The sequence below is a fragment of the Mustela nivalis genome (genome assembly GCF_964662115.1).
Source record: "Mustela nivalis genome assembly, chromosome: 5".
Classification (NCBI taxonomy): Eukaryota; Metazoa; Chordata; class Mammalia; order Carnivora; family Mustelidae; genus Mustela; species Mustela nivalis.
This window is the reverse complement of record NC_139024.1, coordinates 85,728,388-85,749,860: the sequence shown is the minus strand read 5'-3', so window position 1 is coordinate 85,749,860 and position 21,473 is coordinate 85,728,388. Positions and strand designations below refer to the sequence as shown.

At 37.3% G+C, this 21,473-nt stretch overlaps 1 protein-coding gene across 2 annotated transcripts in view; it reads left to right on the top strand.

The window, feature by feature from the left end:
- The window catches only part of KIF6 (kinesin family member 6), a 521,280-nt gene that overhangs the window by 49,300 nt on the left and 450,507 nt on the right, over positions 1 to 21,473 (top strand). For both annotated transcript variants that reach the window (XM_082731109.1, XM_082731108.1), the window contains exon 3: positions 20,500 to 20,601. In XM_082731109.1, the coding sequence (XP_082587235.1) occupies positions 20,587 to 20,601 (15 nt within the window). In that variant the 5' untranslated portion in view covers positions 20,500 to 20,586. The remainder of the gene's footprint in view (positions 1 to 20,499; positions 20,602 to 21,473) is intronic.

Sequence of the window (21,473 nt, the reverse complement as noted above, 5' to 3'; positions counted from 1 at the left end):
ATAGCCTAGAGAGGTAGAAAACATTCAGAAATAAAGGAAACTAAAGCTCAAAGAGCTTAAATAATTTGCTCAAGGTCATTCCCTACTTTAATGAGATACCCTGGGACTTGAACTCTGATCTGATGACTCAGAGACTCTTTCCTCTATACATCAGAGACCCTCTGAAGCCAAGAACAAAGACTGTTAGTTTGTCTCTGCACGAACACAGACCCCACTTTTAATCTTGGTGGATAGCTGCCAAATACGTGCCCTGGGTAATGGAGATTAGATAGAAGAAAGTGGATGGGTAAGAAAAAAAAAAAAAAACTCACAACTTCTGAGCAGATGTTAGGTCTTGTTTGTTTCAATTTCCTAGCCCTATCATCACAAACACACTGTCTCTCCATCGGACCCTCACAAAATACTGGTAGGTGTTCATGATCTTTGTTGAGTTCAATCCATAACTAATGAGAATGATGATGATGGTGACAATAAAAACAATGACAAAAAGTTAAAATTTAGTGAGCAATTTAGTGCATGATAGACACTGTCCTATACATTCTGCAACCATTAACCTTTGGGTGCTCAGGATAACCTATGGGGAGGTACTATTCATTATTACATTTTACAGATAAAAAACTAAGGCACAGAAATATTAAGGAACTTGTCCAAGACTACACAGCTAGTGAAGGTCAGAATAAAAAAAGCAAAGTGAATCAGGCTAGCTTTAGTACCCATCCATGTTCTCAATCATTCTAATGTGTTTCTCAAACTTCCTAAGAATTACTTGAAGCACTTGTTAAAAATACTCTTCCCAGTGCCTTTCTCTGGAGACTCTTGTCTAGAAGGTTTGAGTTGCAACCCAGAGCACTATAATTTCAGAATCTTGTGAGATTCTTACAATGAGAAATACTTCATTTCCTTCTGCTACCTTTCACTCCTGAAGAAATCCCTCCAAAAGCACATTCGTACACTGTCGGATGCAGCATTTTTGGAAGGAAGAGTGAATTTATCTAAGGGTACTAGGAGAATAACTTCCATGAGGAAAAAGGTCATTTTTTTTTCTTTCTCCTTCCAATACTCTTAGCTCAAAAGAAGGAGATCGGGGTATAGATGGGGCAGGGGATGGGTTTTCCTTGAAGTCCCTTCCAACTCAGACAATGTTCTCTTTGCACATTATTGCAGCCTTTGTAATACTGCACATTCATCTTTCTTCTGCTGCCTCAGGAGCTTGAACAAAAGAGAGGAATCTTGGATAAAGCATAGGAAGCCCTTTTCCCTCCATGGTCATGGTATTTGGAAAGGGTAGACACAGCCCACTGATGACTGAGGAGTCAGCAAGTTTGTAGTGGGGTCTGGATCAAGAATGGCCTCACCTGTTGTGTCAGTTAGGGTCTTCTGAGAAGCAGATGTACAGATAGGATTAGACATGCAAGAGATCTATTGGGGAAAAGGGAAGGAAAGAGAAGGATAAAGGGAAAGGAAACAGGCAAAGGCTAGGGCATCCTTTGAGTTGTGATTTGGTTTGACATCTGTGAAAGGAAAGAGGGAAGCAGGGATTGTTGGAAAGTTGTTGGAAAGTCTTCCAACTGCAGCAAAGTCCTGAGAAAGTTTAGGAGTTTCTGAGCAAAGGTTGCCTGTCAGGAGAGTCTTGCACTGTGAAGGCTGGCTTGGCTCTAGTGTTACCACTCTGCTCAGTCATTGTCTAGGGCCAGTCTGGAGCAAGAAAGACCTTGGACTGAGTGCTATGTTGGATCCACAGCTGTGGTAGCTGGAGGATTTCAACCAGCATGCTCTCTGCTGCAGGTTCTTTGGGGAGAGGTCTGAGGGTGTCCCTCCATAGATGTCACATATGCATGGCTAGGGAATTTGTGCTTAATCCAGGAAGCAAAGAGGATTTCAGAAAATATACTATGGAGATAAAAAGACTGCTCAGTAGGATAGTGCAGAAATCCAGCCAAGAATGGAAAAGAACTGAATTTGAGGAAATAACTCTGTGAAGGGAGGCATGAGCTAGATTCAAGAAAGCTAAGAAGTTAAAAATGTTAGCTCTCCAAAAGACAATATTCAGAAGATGAAAAAGCAAGTCACAGACTGTGCAAAATGTTGGCAAAACATACACCTGATAAAGGATTTGTATCCAGAAAATTTAAGCAGCTTTTACCACTCTATGATTAGAGACAACTCAGCAAAAAGAAAAAGATGTCGAATAGATACAACATCAAAGAAGATAAATAGATGACAATTTTCTTGAGAAGCTGATCAATATCATTAGTCATTAGAGAAATACAAACTAAATAATAATGAAATCCCCCATTACTCCTATTATAATGGCAACTATTAAAAACTAAACTCTATCAAGTTTTGATAAGGATTTGGGAAAACTGGAATCTAAATACACTGTTGGTGGGATTGTAAAAGACAACCCCTCTCACTTGTAAAACAGTTTGGCAGCTTTTTTTTTTTTTTTTAAATGAGCTTTGGCTTTAGTCCTTCTTTTTCTCAGGCCTTGGAAAAATTAGCATATTCGGGTTTTTTTTATGTTATGTTAGTCACTGCACAGTACATCATTAGTTTTTGATGTTATGTCCCATGTTTCATTGTTTGCATATAACACCCAGTGCTCCATGCTATCTGTGCCCTCCTTAATACCCACCACCAGGCTAACTCATCCTCCCACCCCCTCCCCTCTAAAACTCTCAGTTTGTTTCCCACAGTCCATAGTCTCTCAGGGGAGAATTTGTCTCCCTCTCTGATTTCACCCACACTTCATTTTTCCCTTCCTTCTCCTAATGTCCTCCATGCTATTCCTTATGTTCCACAAATAAGTGAAACAATATGATAACTGACTTTCTCTACTTAACTTATTTCACTTAGCATAATCTCCTCCAGTTCCATCCATGTTGATGCAAAAGTTGGGTATTCATCCTTTCGGATGTCTGAGTCATATTCCATTGTATATATGAACCATATCTTCTTTATCCATTCATTTGTTGAAGGGCATCTCAGCTCTCTCCAAAGTTTGGCAATTGTGGCCATTGCTGCTATGAACATTGGGGTGCATGTGGCCCTCCTTTCCACTACATCTGTATCTTTGGAGTAAATGCCCAGTAGTACAATTGCTGGGTCATAGGATGGCTCTATTTTTAACATTTTGACTGTACCACTGTGCCTTCCCACCAACAGTGTAAGAGGGTTCCCCTTTTTCCACAACCTCTCCAACATTTGTTGATTCTTGCCTTGTTAATTTTTGCCATTTTAACTGGTGTAAGGTGGTATCTCAATATAGTTTGTTTTTTTTCATTTATTTATTTTCAGCATAACAATATCATTATTTTTTCACTACACACAGTGCTCAATATAGTTTTGATTTGAATATCCCTGATGGCTAATGATGATAAACATTTTTTCATGTATCATTCAGTTACACCCTACACAAAGATAAGCTCTATATGGATGAAAGACCTCAATGTGAGACAGGAATCCATCAAAGTCCTAGAGAAGAACATAGGCAGTAACTTCTTCAGCATTGGCCACTGCAACTTCTTTCAAGACACATCTCCAAAGTCAAGGAAAACCAAAGCAAAAATGAACTTTGGGACTTTATCAAGATAAAAAGCTTCAGCACAGCAAAGTAAACCATCAACAAAACAAAGAGGCAACCCACGGAATGAGAGAAGATATTTGCAGATGATACTACAGATACAGGGCTAATATCCAGTTTGGCAATTTCTTAAAAAGTTAAACCCACTTATCATGTAAACCAGCAATTCCAGGCCTATATGTCTACCCAAGATAAATGAAAACCTACATCCACACTAAGATTTACATGAGGATGCTCATAGCAATGCTAGTCATAGTAGCCAGAAACTGGAAAGGCAACCAAAATATCCAGAGACAAGCAACACGTGGTATACCCACATGATGGAACATCATATTACAATTATAAATTATAATTATAAAAAGGAACTAACCATTATCATAAAATTATAAAGAGTAACTAACTAAACTTATATCAATTATAAAATTGTACATTATATCAATTATAAAAAGGAACTAACCACTAAAACATGAAATAAGATAAACGAATTTCAAAAACATGAAAAAATGAAAGAAGCTAGACACGAAAGACTTCATATTGTGTGAATTTATTTACATGACATTTCTAAAAAGGTAAAATTGTAGAAGCAGATAAGTGGCTATCTGAGGCCAGGGCGGGAGTGCAAAAAGGTGTAGGGAACTTTTTGTTGTAATGAGAATATTTTAAAACTGGATTGTGATTATGGTTACACACTTATATACATTTATTAAGACACCTTGAAGAACATATTTAACATGGGTGAGTTTAATGGAATGTAAATTAAATCTCAAATAACTGTTAAAAATAAAAAGAGTTAAGAAGGCAAACAAGATGGGCCATGGTAACTGAATTGCTAGAGTAAGACTGAAGGAAATGTCGTAAACAATGACAAGGTCTCATTGGCTAGGGTCCAGTAGGAAGGATAGTGTTATAAAATAGTATTTGGAATATAAGAAAGAGCATATTTGGAGTTTAGCTTTGGACATATTAACTCTGAGCTGACTGTTGAACACCCAAGTGGAGGTTTCCAGTACAGACTTGGAATCAGTGGTGTAGAGGTCATGGAAGGGATATGAGTTGCACAGTGATTGAAAATCAAACACTTTTAGGAGGTGGCTGAAGCTATATGAGTGGCCAAGATCATACAGAGATAATGTTCAGTGTGAGGGATTCTGGTTCAACTGAAATACATTTCCAACTAATTATGAGTAGCCCAACGAAGGTCAGTTTCCTTACAGAGTGCTTCACTACTTTTGTGCTGATAGGAAGGAATTTTCCCATATTTCATATATTTGTCTGATAGCTCAAAACACTGGAAATTCTGCTTCTGAATGTCAGAACTATATAAGCAGAGGTAATTTAATCTAGCCTGTGCTGTCAAATATTTATCTTATGTCACATAACTGGAAGCTGAACTATAGCAAATTAACTATATTTGAGGATTTTCCATCTGCATGACAATGGACTAAAACACTCTTAGGATTGCAAGGGAATTTAAGTCTCAGAAGCCGATTATAAGAAGTACATAATCCAATCTTATAGATTCTATACTTTTCAGCATAGGGATCCTGAGGTGGGCTAGGAATGATGAAAAAAGGACTAAGAATCCATTGTCCTCTAAGGATAAGGAAAAGGCTATAAAGATCTGTTGGGTTGCTTGTCTCTAAAATAAGCCTTGACTGGAAGTAAATTTAAGGAAGCAGCTCAGGCCAAAAGGGCTTCTGTTTTGTTTCAAAAAAGTTAGTTTCTTGTGGGTTTCTTTTTTAAGCTTGCATTGGTCATTTTATTTGAAGTAAATTTCATCCTGATTTTCCAAGAGGCATGGTAAGCATTATTTTCAGAAGCCATTAATATGTTGTGCGATTCCTTACAAAATGGGTGTGTTCCAGACAAAAGAGAAATGAGGCAGGCTCCTGGCCCTTTCATAAACAACCTTCCTACATGGAAATACAGATGCAGGAACTTGAGCTGGATCTGACAAGTGAGTTAAGTTATGAAAGAGAAAGGCAACTTTAAAACTCTAGCCAGAGGGAAAGAGCTTATTGGCTGAGATTGACAAATGGGTAATGAGGCCTCTGAAAGCCACTGAGGAGAAAAAAAAGAAGCAGGTATTAAGAAGTGAGAACACAGAGAGACAACATGCTTTGACAACATTGGGTAGCATCCCCCTACAATGCATTATGTGGACAACTACAGTCATGTTCTGAATGACCCAATAGCTCCAGGTAAGAAAGGGCTGGAGTGGGCCATGGGTTCCACTGTCAGACAAGAGAAAGAACACACATACTATGTTAGGTCCATGTAAACTCTGGGTAAGCTTGAAATAAAATGTGGTCAAAGAATGGCATGTCCCTGCTGTCCTCCAATTGAATATCAGCCAAGAGCTCCAGAAAGACCTGGAGGAAGGAGTATACCACCATGTCAGCATCCACAGTTTATGCTTCAGTGCGACCCAGAGCCAATGTCCCACCACTAAGCTAGATATATCTCCAAAGATACACTTTCAGAACTGTCTCTGGCAATTAAGTACCACTGGAAAAAAGCAAAATGTGTTAACATCCTTTGGAAATTTCTTTTTCCTTTTGCATGCAAAATGGATTTTTTTTTCCAAATCCAAGTATGTCAGTTTAAGCTATATTTTTAAATTATCTAAAAATCACTTTCAAGAGGAAGAATTTTGTATATATACCCTCTATAGTATTGAAGTAAAGTAAAAAAAAAATAGTGAATTTAGATTTATTTCTGATTTACACAAGCTGTATTCAATTATGTCCATAGTATTTCTCTACTGCTTACAAATGTTAAATGGACTCCTATCACCATAAAAGAAAACCTTCATGATTAAAAAAAAAAAAATGGGCAGATGATCTATCTCCATATAATCTTGCTGATTATTAGGATGAATAACAAGCATACACAGAGATTCTTATACGGTTATTGCAATCACCACATTTTGCTTCAGAATTGTCATTGTTCTTGTTCTTAAAGGTATTGCTATCAGAATACATGGGACAAAAAAATTTGGTGTGAGGTGGAGTTCACATATTCCCAAGAGCTTGAGTAGACATGAGCAGGGATCTAGCAAGAGGTCCTGACTCCTTCTGGTCCTCCCTCCCACAGAGGGATTTGCACATCTACTGAGGCTACCATAAAGCTTTTGGCCCCAACCACATATCTACCTGCCCTGGATAGGACTGTACATTCTTGTGTTTATATCTGCCTTTGATGCCTCTGAATTCTGTAATTTTCTTTAAGAAAATTTTCTTTAAGAAATTTTTCCTTAAGAAAATTTTCTTTGAGAAAAATTTTGTGCTTTTGGACACATTGAGTACCTGAATTTTATTTTTAATACATATTGATTTTCTTCCTGAATTGGGATTTATTGAGTCTGTTTGGTTTGAAATTTGTCCCATCTCATTGCATGCATAATGAGACAGAGATGATCTAACACATTGGAGACTCACAAGCCAGTTTCTTTTTCACTGTTCAGTCTTTACATTTGAGTTTGAAACCAGAATCATAGAGAAAGCCAAAAACACAGAAAATTCCTAAATATCTCAGGTTTTTTAGCTGCCATATCAAAAAGACACAATATTTCATAATCTGTTGTTTCGCTCTAGGTGTTAGTTTCATCTCATAAATAAAATGCCCAACCTAGTCTCATTGACACTTTTGTTGAAAGATCATATTTGTACCTTAAGTTTCTTCTTTTGTTGTCATTGCTTTTCAGTGACACTAGAACCCATTTTATTCTCCAAAGTGCTTGTCTTGGCCATAATTTACATTTAAGAACCAAATTGCCAACCCAGATACATCCTTTACATCAAAGAATCTGCCTGCTTAATGAAAAACATTGTTCTACAGCTGCACTCTCAATTTAACCACTTTCAATTTGCTTGGGTGTAAAGATCAGTCATTATATTTAAAATAAAATTTTTTCCTTCCCTCAGAATAGGTGTCCTACCATAAAATATTGAAATGCATTTTATAAATTATTCAAGACATATTTATAAGGATTGTTACTTTTAAAGTCATTTGCTTTTATGTAAATTAATATATCTGCTTGTTTGCTATTACTCTAGGTAAAGATGCATTTTTTTGTTAACCACATTTTTAGGTTAAAAAAGAATATCATTCACATTTTATAGAGTGCCTAAATCACCACGTTTATAGCTATTGGCCTCAGTGCAATATGGAAATAAAATTTGTATATTCCTTCTAAGGCATATTATATTTCCTAATATATATTCCATCTCAAGTTGTTTTCTTACAATATGAATGTTCTCACTTTGAGTCTGCATGGGGGTCTTGATTGCATCAATGAGCTAAAGATGACAGAAAAGATGCTATCTGACTTCCCAGCTAGGTGGTAATAGTTTTAGCCTTATTCTTTCTCTCTATCTGTTTTTTCTCTCACTAAAAGTGCTGATTCTGGAAGAAGCCAACTCTAAGCTATGAGGAAGTTCAGATTACTCCATGAGGAAAGTCTCATGGAGAAGTCCTTATAGAAATTTGCTGAGACTCCTAGCAAATAGTCATCATGAAGAGCCAGATATGTGCATGAAAGAGAGTGTAGGTGCCTTCAGATGATTATATGATTCCTATCCCTTGCTACAAGTCTTCCAGCAGAGACTCCAGACATTGTGAAATAAAGAAAAGCCTTGCTCATCCTATCCTTTCTGTACTCCCAATCCATTGAATACATGAGCAAAATAAATGATTGTTTTATTCCACTGAGTCTTAGGTGATCTGTTACACATCCATTGTATCTAGAACACTTCTTTTTCTCTTCCTAGTTTTCCCTTTCCTAGTCCTCTAAGGTTAGTATGAATGGCATGGGGAATATCAAGGAAGTTGTGATAATAAGACTGGTAAAATGACATGATACTTTTGTTTTATTTTTCTTTCCTGCTTCTTTTGGTTAAGAAATGTTTAGTTAAGAAATGGTAAGGAAAGTGAACTCTAGAGCTGAACTGCTTTGTTAGAATCCTGGTCATGCACCTTGCTAATTGTGTGACCATGGAAAAGCAATTTGACACTTTTCTCATTTGTAAAGTAGTAATAATAATCATACCTATCAAAGAGAGTTACTGAGATAACTAAATGAGCTAATACACTTAAAAGGCTTAGAATAGGACCTGGTACATAATAAGAGCTCATTAAAATATTAGTTATGACCATTCTACCTTTACCTTAAAGCTTCATTTTATTTTTTATAATTTATGTTTAATACAAAATATATTTCAATATAAATAGAAAATTTAAACACACACAATACCATACCTTATCAATTGATTTCATTTTTCCATGTTCTCTTCAGGTCCCCATTTTTACATAAACATTATTATTATTATTATTATTATTATTAATTATTATTTTAGGGAGAGAGAGCGTGTGTGTGTGTGTGTGTGTGCATGCACAAGTTGGGAGGAGGGACAAGGGGAGAGGGAGAGAGAGAGAATCTTAGTCAGGATCCATGCCCAGCATAGAGCCTGACATGGGGCTCAATCTCACAACTGTGAGATCATGACCTAAGCGGAAATCAAGAGGCAGAGGTTAACTGACAACCTTCAGCCCTACACAAACATTATTTTTAAAGTCATAATCATTGCAAAGACCTGGGAGGACAGATATCATTAATTAGGGTCCATTCTATGAGAAGATTATCATTGTGAGCCAGGTAGCTGCCCCAAGAGGTGGAAATGTCCCATCTTATAGATGAGTAAACTATCATTCTTTTGGTCAACAGAATATTATACAGATATCAAAATTATAAGTAAGAAGATTAAGTAACACTATGTGTATAATGTAATATGAAGTGAAAAGAGTAGGATATAGAACTCCAGATAACAGAATTATTAGAGATAGACTATTTAAAAAGCTGTATTTAATATATTCCATGAGCTAAGAAGACAGACTGAAAATTACCACATGGAACTGGAACCCATACAAGGTGACCTGAATGTTTGTAAAGCAATTGAATAAAAACTCTAAGAGTGAAAACTATAATTGCCAAAGTAAGACTTCCGTGGATAGATGTAGTAGCATTCAAAGAGGGACTTAGAGAATTGGAAAATGGGTTCAAAAATATTTTAAAATGAAGCATTGAGAAACAAACACATATAAAAACCCTAGAAAATACAGAAGCAAAGATAAGGCGCTTAGAGTACATAATGAGGAATTTTAGGATGTCTAATTGGATTCGAGAAGAAAAAGTGAAAGAGAAAGGATAAGAAGCAGTATTTGAAGAATGACGGATGAAAATTTGACAGCACTGATGAAAACCGTCAATCTGGTGTTTCATGTTCCCATTCAAGGAGCCTACTGAGTCAAGAACAAGAAAAATAAAGGAAATTCATACTTGGGCATACTAAGAGAAACTACGGAAAACCAAGACCAAAAAAAAATCTTAAATCTCCTCAAAGGAAAAAACAGACTACCTCAAAATACACTATAATTAGATGGACAGCTGACTTCTCAATAGTAGCAATAGAAGCCAGAAGTCAACAGATTGATGTCATTGACGTGCTGAAGAAAAAATAAGTAACCAATAATCTAGAATTCTTCACCCAGAAAAATATTCTTCAGGAAAGCTATTTTTTAAGATTTTATTTTATTTTATTTTATTTTATTTTAGAGGGACAGTGTGCACAAGTGAGGTATGGGGGATGGGGGAGGTAGAGGGAAAGGAGAGAGAGAATCCTAAGCACTTTCCAGTTTCCACCACATGGAGCCCAAGCTAGAGCTCAATTTCACAACACTGAGATCATGACCCGAGCCAAAATTAAGAGTTGGATGCTTAACCAACTGAGCCACCCAGGTGCCTCAGGAAAGATACTTTCTTTTAATCATTGAGATAGATCATCACTAATTGATCACAGTGAATTATTTTCTAAAGGTTCTCTGCAGGTAGAAGAAAATAATCTCAAATCTCAAATTAAGTAATCTGAATGGTCAAGTTAAGTTTTAAATACATTTTTAACATGTGATCTTTAGTTTTTTTAACAAGGGAAGGAGAGATAATTTTCACTATGTACCATTTTTGTTCCTTTTGATTGTATTCCTGATTTAAGAAGCCCTTATAGAAAGTATTTCTCTTAGTATATACTGTATGTTGACACAACTAGATTAAATGAAATTTAACCCAAAAGTTGTTGTGGTCAGAAAATAGAAAAGAATGCAACAAGGACTTTCAGGACCACTATGGGAAGTTGTGTGTTAACATTATCTCAGCCATAAAGGTGTGCGTATATTTATCTCTAGACAGTGGAGACCAGGCTATGGGTATAATGAAAAACTAGCCAGCAGAATGTGAAGAAATGGAACACTTTATATCTTACCTATTATCTCTGGATAATATGTTCAGAAGGACATACTGGATTCAAGACTACAAATTTTGCTTGTCATTTCCATTTAACCATAGTATCATAAAAATGTTATGGCTGGTGTTATCCCACATTGTACAAACATTCATATTAATAAACTATAGAGAATCAAATAGATCAAATCACAATAGTTTAGAGTTGGAAATTACTCAGAAACATAGGTATTATGTCTCTACTATGCCTGAGAAGTTTGAACACATCCACTGATGAGGAGCTCATTGCTTTCTCTTTTATTCCTGAACATTAGCAATTCTCTGAAAGATTTGTAAATAACCCAATTGTCCTGCCTATGACTTATTATTGGTGTAGCTTTGTTCTTTCTGTGGTAACACAGGACAAGCATACTCCTTCTATAACACAGATCACCAAATTTTAAAAGGTGATGATAATGTCTACCTTTAGTATTTACTATTGTAGGTTAAATTTCTACCATGCAATTAAGCCCTGCCCAATCTGCCTGCACTTGGCTAGTCAGGAGAGAAACAGTCTAATTCAAGGAGGGGATGGATTATGCTGAGTGAAATAAGTCAAGCAGAGAGAGTGAATTATCATATGGTTTCATTTATTTGTGGAGCATAACAAATAGCATGGAGGACATGGGAGATAGAGAGGAGAAGGGAGTTGGGGGAAATTGGAAGGGGAGGTGAACCATGAGAGACTATGGACTCTGAATAACAATCTGAGGGTTTTGAAGGGGTGGGGGGTGGGAAGTCGGGGGAACCAGGTGGTGGGTATTATAGAGGGCACGGATTGCATGGAGCACTGGGTGTGGTGCAAAAATAATGAATACTGTTATGCTGAAAATAAATAAAAAAAAATTTAAAAAAAAGGAGGGGATGGAATATAAATGGTGGTGGGGGGGGGGCAAGAAGTAGAAAATATCAAGGCAGAGAAGGGGAGGTGAGCTTTGAGGGAATAAACAGAGCCAGCACATGCTTTATAAGGTTAAATATAACTTTTATGTTCTTGGTGACTATTTTTTTAAAAAATTCAAGACTCCTATTAAAAGTAGGAAGACTATTTTTTACCATGTTGTAAAGATACAAATCTGGGGCTCAAAGTAACCTAGGAACTTACCCTGATAAAATGATGACATCTTATTCTGAGATATGCTCCTAAAGGCAGTATCAATCTATGACCTTAAATTTGAAACAGCGTACTATAATAAAGGATTCCAATTAAAATTATCTAGCTAAAGATCTCAGTAAAAGGAAATATACTTGTGAGGTCCAGCCCACTCCATTATATAACTGTAAAATGTACCTGTGGAGCAAGGAATCCGAGAAAATGCACTTCTCTCTTTGGGGATATAGGTAAAACAAGGAAGATCCTGTCATTTCATGTTGATGTTCACTGAGCATTGCACTGGACACTTGAACAATAACTAATTATCAGAGATTGTTAGTATTCTTGGGGAAAGATTAAATTTTAATGACTTTTTCTATTTTCATGAAACTTGGCTCTTACAGCTTAGAACCTGTGCCATCACTCTTGTATAAATCATAACATAACAACTTGATAGACATTGCAGTTGTTAAGACCTATCACCAGTAAGGACAACTCAGAAATGACAGCCTTTACATTCTATAATTCTATACAAACTGATCCTATTAAATGAGACTCAGAAAATCTGCTCAGAGCACATTCTTGAAGAATGGGCTAGGCTGGAAAAAAATAAATCCACGAGAAGATGCTAACTTGTCAGATCCATAGCTACAAATATTCACTTGTGTGTTTACCCTGGCAAATTAATGCCTTGTGATGGGTTTTATATTGACTCCACTGTCTCTGGGACACATGACTGGAAGATGGACAAGTTTTCAGCCAGCTATTGCTCTAATATGCTGTGTAACAAAACTCAGTGGCTTATAAACAACAAGTGTTTTATTTTTCTTATTCACTGGTGTGTGGACTGGCCAGAACAGCTCTGCTTCAGGTTGCAGGTTGACTAGTTTAGGTCAAGGTTGCAGATCAGGTTTGTGTAAACTTAATATGTTACATTATGGGCCCGAATTGAAGGGGCAGAAGCTAGCTGGCCCTGCTCTTCTCATGGACCTCACAGGAGTGCAAGAATTCAAGCCAATCCATGTAGGCATGCATAAAGCCTAGTCATGTAATTTTCACTGCATTCCACTGGTCAAACCAATTGCTAATAAAGTGGAGTTTGGAGGGAAGCTAAGTCCCTCTGCTATCCCATTGTCCTGGTGGGGGGCAGAACCAGATGCAAGGCAAAAGGTATACATGTATAATCCTATTGCAGGTAAGTAAAGAGTTGGACCAAATAGTTCATTCCTCCAGAGTAAGTAGAGTGTGTGTGTGTGTGTGTGTGTGTGTGTGTGCGCGCGCGCACGCACATGTGCTATTTTTTGGGTAAAATCTGGCCTAGGTAACTGCTTTTTTTAATGCAAGGATAATATTTTAGGCTAAAGCCTGACAGTGTTATATTCAGTGTACCCATAATCATGAAAGAATTGACAACAGTGAGAAAGTCATTCACCATAAATCCAAGAAATTTAAAATACTCCCAGCTCTGTGTGAAGGTCTTCTAGTGCACAGAAGTGATGGGGATGCCTCAGGCCTCAAACCTCAGCAGGCTGAGCAGAGAAGTCACACTGCTACTCTGGTGGGTTCAGGGCAGGACAGACACACTCAAGCTTCCTGACACTGCCAGTGACTCCAAAAAAAGATGTTCTAGTTGCCAGTAAAAGTGCCATTAAAAAATGGAAATGAAATATAAAACTAAGGAAAGTTGGGATCAAATGTAGAAGTGTGTTTATGGAAAGACCTATCCATTTCTAAGTGATGTAATGGAAAACCCATCTTTGGTCTACCCAAGTCAAGGACATTTTATAAACTGAATAATGTGACAGTTTGTGACAAACTCTAAAGCCACTAACCAAAACCTCCTGCCCCTGGGAAAAGGGTAGCTGGAATTACTGAAAAAGTATAATTAGGACTTAAAGCTCCAGAGAGAGGCAATAACTCAGAAATATTTAAGACAGTATAGATGTATGTGTGTGTGCGTGCGTGCATGTGTGCACGTAGACGAATTAATGCATGCATATACATAAACACACATACTATACGTTCATTTTGCCAACCAATACTTACTTCTCAAAGAAAGGACTTGATATTTCAGTATGCTTATTGCTTATTCTTTACTAAGACTCATTGTAGTCATCTTATCTGATAAAAATTAAGCTTTCTTCAATTCATATTTACCCAACCTCAAATATCTTTCTAGAGTTAAAACCTTGATGTAAGAAAATAGAGCATCTTTTTTTTTTAATTTAGTCGACAGAGAGACATACAATGAGAGAGGGAACACAAGCAAGGGGAGTGGGAGAGGGAGAAACAGGCTTCCTGCAGGGCAGGGAGCCCCATGTGGGGCTCAATCCCAGGACCCTGGGACCATGACCCGAGCCAAAGGCAGACCCTTAACGACTGAGCCACCCAGGTGCCCCAGAAAATAGAGCATCTTAAAGCTTGCAATGGTCAAACTGGAAGCAGAGTATTCTGAGGTAAAGGCAAAATGTCTCCAAAGGCACTCAATTCAACTCAATGCACCTCATACCTTGTATAAAAGTGAATGTAGTGCAATTCCAGGGTCATAGGGAAGCTCTATTTTTAATTTTAATTTAGGAATCTCCACATTGTTCTCCAAAGTGGCTGTACCAATTTGCATTCCCACCAACAGTGTAAGAGGGTTCCCCTTTCTCCGCATCCTCTCCAACACTCGTTTCCTTTCTTGCTAATTTTGGCAAAGATACAGATGTAGAGAAAAGAAGGGCCATCTGTACCCCAATGTTTATAGCAGCAATAGCCACGGTCGCCAAACTGTGGAAAGAACTAAGATGCCCTTCAACGGATGGATGGATAAGGAAGATGTGGTCCATATACACTATGGAGTATTATGCCTCCATCAGAAAGAAAGAATATGCAACTTTTGTATCAACATGGATGGGACTGGAAGAGATTATGCTGAGTGAAACAAGTCAAGCAGAGAGAGTCAATTATCATATGGTTTCACTTATTTGCGGAGCATAACAAATAACACGGAGGACCTGGGGAGATGGAGAGGAGAAGAAAGTTGAGGGAAATTGGAAGGGGAGGTGAACCATGAGAGACTATGGACTCTGAAAAACAACCTGATGGTTTTAAAGGGGGATGAGTGGAAGATTGGGGGAGCCAGGTGGTGGGTATTAGGGAGGGCACGTATTACATGTAGCACTGGGTATGGTGCAAAAACAATGAATTCTGTTACACTGAAAAGAAATTTTTAAAAAAAAGTGAACGTAAAATGTATTGGAATGCATGATAGAGTTATAAGTAAAGCTACTGGTGTAAAACTGTAAAACTTGTAGGGATGCCTCTTTGTTTTGTTGACTGTTCCTTTGCTGTGCAGAAGCTTGTTATCTTTTTTTTTTTAATTAATTTATTTTTTTTCAGCATAAGAGTATTCATTATTTTTTCACCACACCCAGAAGCTTGTTATCTTGATGAAGTCCCAAAAGTTCATTTTTGGTTTAGTTTCCCTTGCCTTTAGAAGCATGACTTGAAAGAATTTGCTGTGGCCGATGTGAAAGAGGTTACTGCCCATGTTCTCCTCTAGGACTTTGATGGATTCCTGTCTGACATTGAGGTCTTTTATCCATTTAGTGTATCTAAATGGATACACTATTTGTATGGTGTAAACAAATAGTCAAGTTTCATTCTTCTGTATATAGCTGTCTAATTTTCCCAGCACCACTTATTGAAGAGACTTTTTTCCATTGGATATTTTTTCCCTCTTTGTCGAAGATTAGTTGACCATAGAATTGAGGGTCCATATCTGGACTCTTTATTCTTTTCCATTGATCTGTGTGTCTGTTTTAATACAAATACCATGCCATCTTGGTGATCACAGCTTTGTAATATAGCTTGAAATCAGGCAACATAAATGCCCCCACCTTTGTTTTTCTTTTTCAACATTTCCTTGGCAATTCAAGGTCTTTTCTGGTTCCATACAAATTTTAGGATTGTTTGTTCTAGCACTTTGAAAAATGCCAGTAAAATTTTGATTGGAATAGCATTGAAAATATGGATTGCTCTGGGCAGCATAGATATCTAAACAATGTTTATTCTTCTGATCCATGAGCATGGAGTGATTTTCCATCTTTTTGTGTCTTCAATTTCTTTCATAAGTGTTCTGTAGTTTCTAGAGTATAGATCCTTCACCTCTTTCATTAGGTTTATTCCAAAGTTTATTCTTATGGTTTTGGGTGTTATTACAAATGGAATTGATTCCCTAATTTCTCTTTCTACAGTTACATTGTTAGTGTATAGGAAAGCAACTGATTTCTGTGCATTGATTTTTGTATCCTGTCACATCACTGAATTGCTGTATGAGTTCTAGTAGCATGGAAGTGGAGTCTTTTGGGTTTTCCACATGAAGTATAATGTCACCTTGAAGAGAGAGAGTTTGATTTCTTCTTTGTCAATTTGAATTCATTTTACTTCTTTTTGTTGTCTGATTGCTGTTGCTAGGACCTCTAATACTATGCTGAATAATAGTAGTAAGAGTGAGAATCCTTGTCATAATCCTGATCTTAAGGGAAATCTAGGAGAAGATATTTGCAAATGACACTACAGATAAAAGGCTGATATTCAAGATCTATAAAGAACTTCTCAAACTCAGCACCCAAAATACAAATAATCATGTCAAAAAGTGTGCAGAAGACATGAACAGACACTTTTCGAAAGAAGACATACAAATGGCTAACAGACACATGAAAAAATGTTCATCATCATGAGCCATTAGGGAAATTCAAATCAAACCATATTGAGATACCACCTTACACCAGTTAGAATAGCCAAAATTGACAAGGCAAGAAAGAACAAATGTTGGGAGGTGGTGGAGTAAGAGGAACCCTCTTACACTATTCATGGGAATGCACGTTGGTACAGCCACTGAGGAAAATAGTGTGGCGGTTTCTCAAAAAGTTAAAAATAGAGCTACCTTATGACCCTGCAATCTCACTACTGGGTATTTACCCCAAAGATACAGATGTAGTGGAAATATCTAGAACAGTGGAAAGAACATGCACCCCAATGTTCATAGTGGCAATGTCTACAATAGCCAAACTGTGGAAGAGAACAGGATGCCCTCCAACAGATGAAGGAATAAAGGAAATGTGGTCCCTATATACAATATACAATGAAATATTGCTCAGTCATCAGAAAGGATGAGTACCCAATTTTGCATTGTCATGGATGGAACTGGAGGGAATTATGCTAAGTGAAGTAAGTCAAGCAGATAAAGTCAATTGTCATATGTTTTCACTTATTTGTAGAAAATGAGAAATAACATGGAGGACATTAGGAGAAGAAAGGGAAAAATGAAGGAGGGGGGAATCAGAGGGAGAGATGAACAATGAGAGACTATGGACTCTGGGAAGCAAACTGAGGGTTTTAGAAGGAAGGGGGTGGAGGGATGGATGAGCTGAATAACGAATATCAAGGAGGGCACATATTGCATGGAACACTGGGTGCTATATGCAAACAATGAATCATGGAACACTACATCAAAAACTAATGATGACATGTGTCATCATTACATATGGTGACATAACAATTAAAAAAAGAACTTGAGGGAAAAAGTAGTAGAAAAATCCTCACAGCCATGAATTAGACAGTTCTTGGCTATAACACCAAAAGCATGAGCCATCAAAGAAAAAAATAATAAATTAGACTTTATTAACATCTTAAAAACTTTTGCCCTATAAAAGACATTGTTCAGAGGATGAAAATCTACAGACTAGAGAAAATATTTGTGCATCATATGTATGTATATATGTATGCATGCATATATAAACTCAACAAAAAGCAAATAAACAACCCAATTAAAAGGTGGCCAAAAGGTTTTCATGTCACCAAGAAGATATACAGATGGCAAATGAGCACATTAAGAGAGGCTCCACATCATTTGTCACTAGGAGAATGAAAATTATAACCACATGAGATACTAGTACTTAGTAGAATTCTAGAATTTTTTTTTCTTTAAGTGCCAATAACAAATGTTGATGAGAACACAGAGTATGTGGAATTCTCAAATAGTGATCATTGGAATACAAAATAGTACACTTTGGAAAGTAGTTTTGGCCGGTTATTATAAATTTAATCTCATACTAACTACATGACCCAGCAATCCCACTACTAAGCATTAACCTGGATATATAAAGACTTATGTCTTTCAGTGAGTGAGAGAATAAACAAACTATACCACATCAAATCCATGGACTACCACTCAGCGATATGAAAAAATGAACTGCTGCATGCAACAAAATGGATGGGTCTCAAATACATCTCACGGAGTGAAAGAAGCCAGAATCAAAACTACCTAACATTTGATTCCATTCATGTGATTGTGGCAATGGTAAAACCAAATGGTGGAAAACAGATCAGTGGTTGTCAGGGGCCTTAAGAGAGGAGAGTGTTTGAGGACAAATGAGTAGCATGAGGGAATTTTTAGAAGATGATAGAATTGTTCGATGTTCCAATTATGGTGATAGTTATACCACTCTACACATGTGTCAAAACTCACAGAAATGTACACTTCAAAAGCAAATTTTACTGCATATAAATTTAAAAATAAATTTTAAAAATACAGTTCAACAAAAACTTAATGTTTCAATATTATGTGCCAGGAAGCCTGCTAAGGTAGTATAAGATACAAAAATGAGAGTCAGAGCCCCCATCCTTATTAAATATTAAAAAAGCAAGCCTTTAGGCTAGGGTGGAGAATGACACATTGTCACTAAAAACTGTGCTGGAGAGCAGTCTATACAAAGAGCTTCAAGAAAAGTACACACAGGGGCAAGGCGCTTAAAGGGAAGAAAGTGGAGAGACCACTTTGTAGACATGATGAGAAACAAAGACTTAGGGAATTTAAGATGGACTTTAAAATAGAAGCACTATTTAGTAGACAGGGATCAAAGATGGGAGAGAAGAAAGGTCAGGTCCAAAGGAAGCATAATAGCATGGGTGCAGGTAGGTAGGCGGACTGTGTGGAGAGAACAGCAAGTGGCTTATTTTGGAGAAAAAGTGGAAAGTGTTGGAGCTAATTTAAGGGGTGTCTTGGATGGTGTGGCAAGATATTCTTAATTCAATAGACAGTGGAAAGCCAAAAAAACAAAAACAAAAACAAAACAAAACAAAACAAAAAAACCTTTCTGTAGGGCTTGACTTTAGGACAAAATTTCTCAAGACCATTTGACCATGGGGCACTTAAAACTTGAAATGTGTAGATGGTATACCAGCGTGTTTCTTGGGAGAGATAACACTAGCTTTTTGCTAAAATACATTTGATTTACCAACTGATCCACAGGAGAAAATGCATAGTACAAATTTTTAGCTCATAAAAAACATCGAATATTACCATAAATATATGTTGACACTGTAAAACATGGTGCAGACATAGACCAAAGATCATCAAGTAAGCAAGTAATATCAAAGGTGTGGTTGGTTGGTAAAGGTGGCCAGTAAACATCTATTCAAAGATTGGGTGTCATGTGTTTCTATAGGAGACAAATCTCATGTGGTTTCCTGTGACTGCAGAAGGCACTACACTATTATTTAGAGGTAGATACTATTACCTGGAGGTAGCCAATTATGTAAGACTTAGAACTACTTGGTAATTTTCTAACATACATTTTTAAAAAAATTTTTTCAGAAGAAAAACAGTAGTAGTACTTACTGTAGAAGATATTACTGGTGACCTCATTGGTGACCCATTGCTATCTCTTCAGTTCACTCCACATGCCACTGCAACTCTGATGGACATACCTGTGCATGCCAATAGCATTCTACCTCAAGCCCTTGAACCTCTATCTGCCCAAGGGCTTTCTTGAAATGTTGGTACACCAGGTGGACTGAGAGTGCTGGAGAGGGAGTTACTTGCAACCACAAGAGCAGCCTGCAAATAATGAGGAGCAAGAGCTGCTGGATAGATGCCCCAGCTGCCTTACTCCTCAGGGGAACAAGACTGAGCTGTGTTATGCACAATCTTTCAGAAGGTCCTGGGTGGGATTATGCCTTAGTTTCCTACCATAACAATTCACCCATAAATGCACCCACCATTGTTTTCCTCCCTTCCCAAATAAATTTCTTACACTCAAATCCTTACCTTAAAGTCTGTTTGAGGAGGATGGCAGGTCTAAGACAATGTTGATTCCTTTCCCCCATCAAGCCCACTTTCAATCAATTCAACAAATGTATCAATTTTCATTAAATATGTATTTATTAAGCACTTGCTACCTACATAGACTGAGAGTCTGATGGTGAGTAAGTAATAGGTAATGATGACAAAGTGGTGTAAGGATACAAGAGGGGTGTGGGCAGGTGCTAAGGGCACATGTAGCTTGAGCTCTCTATATAGTTTGAGAAAATTAGGAGAAGCTTCTCAGAGAAAGAGGTATTTCACCTGGGGCCTGACCAATAAGCAAGGGCTGGGGAAACAGGAGGGAGAAAAGTACAACAAGCTGTGTAATTTAGGAAATATTTCTTTAATGTTTGCAGGAATAAAAATCGTGGAGAAGAGGAAGAGCAGTTGATTGAAGTACCAAAGACTGCCTGGGTCAAACTTCAGAATAAGCCTTTTATAATATGAAACAAAAGAAGGTGAGTAATCATTTAATTGGTTATTTTTTTAACATTTTATTTACTTATTTGACAGAGAGGGAGAGACAGATAGCTAGAGAGGGAACACAAGCAGGGTGAGGGAGATGACGAAGATGAGGGAGAGGGAGAAGCAGGCTTCCTGATGAGCAGGGAGCCCTATGTGGGGCTTGATCCCAGGACCCTGGGATCATGACCTGAGCCAAAACCAGAGGCTTAACGACTCAGCTACCCAGGTTCCCTTTAATTGGTTATTTGTAAATGGTGCCTTCTTTTTAAATTAAAAAGAAGTTAATTCCTAGATTCATTAAATGGGTGGCAGGCATCCTGGATGAAACTCACTAATTTAACAAAGGGCTACTTTGCTTCTGTACTTATCATTCTGTTTCTGTTATCTTCCACTGATACAAATGTTAACCATGTTACCTCTATCACCCTGGGAAATTTGTAACCATCTTTTTGTGCCTGAAGAAAGAGGGTTCAGAAATTGAAACAATGATGCTGTATTTGTTTCCAACTCTTTCTCTTGTTCAGTGTCTACTCAATGTGTAAATTACCTTTGTTCTCTTGGGTGAAAGGAGAAAGTCATTTTCACCATGGAAATATGAACCTCACATAAAAATTTTAAATTGTAAGAGTCTGATTTTATTGATTTCTTGCAATGAGTCATGAGTCCACTCGTTCATTCATCAGACATGTAGAAATCTCTGGTATGTGCCTAAAACCCTGTTTGTCACTGGGAATACAGACAGATAAACAGCAAGCAGCCATTGCCCTAAAGTAATCTACAGTGTGATGGGTAGGGGGGCAGGTACATACAGGCAACACTGACAAGACAAGAAGTGCTATTCCAAAGGAACATGTAAGATGTAGCT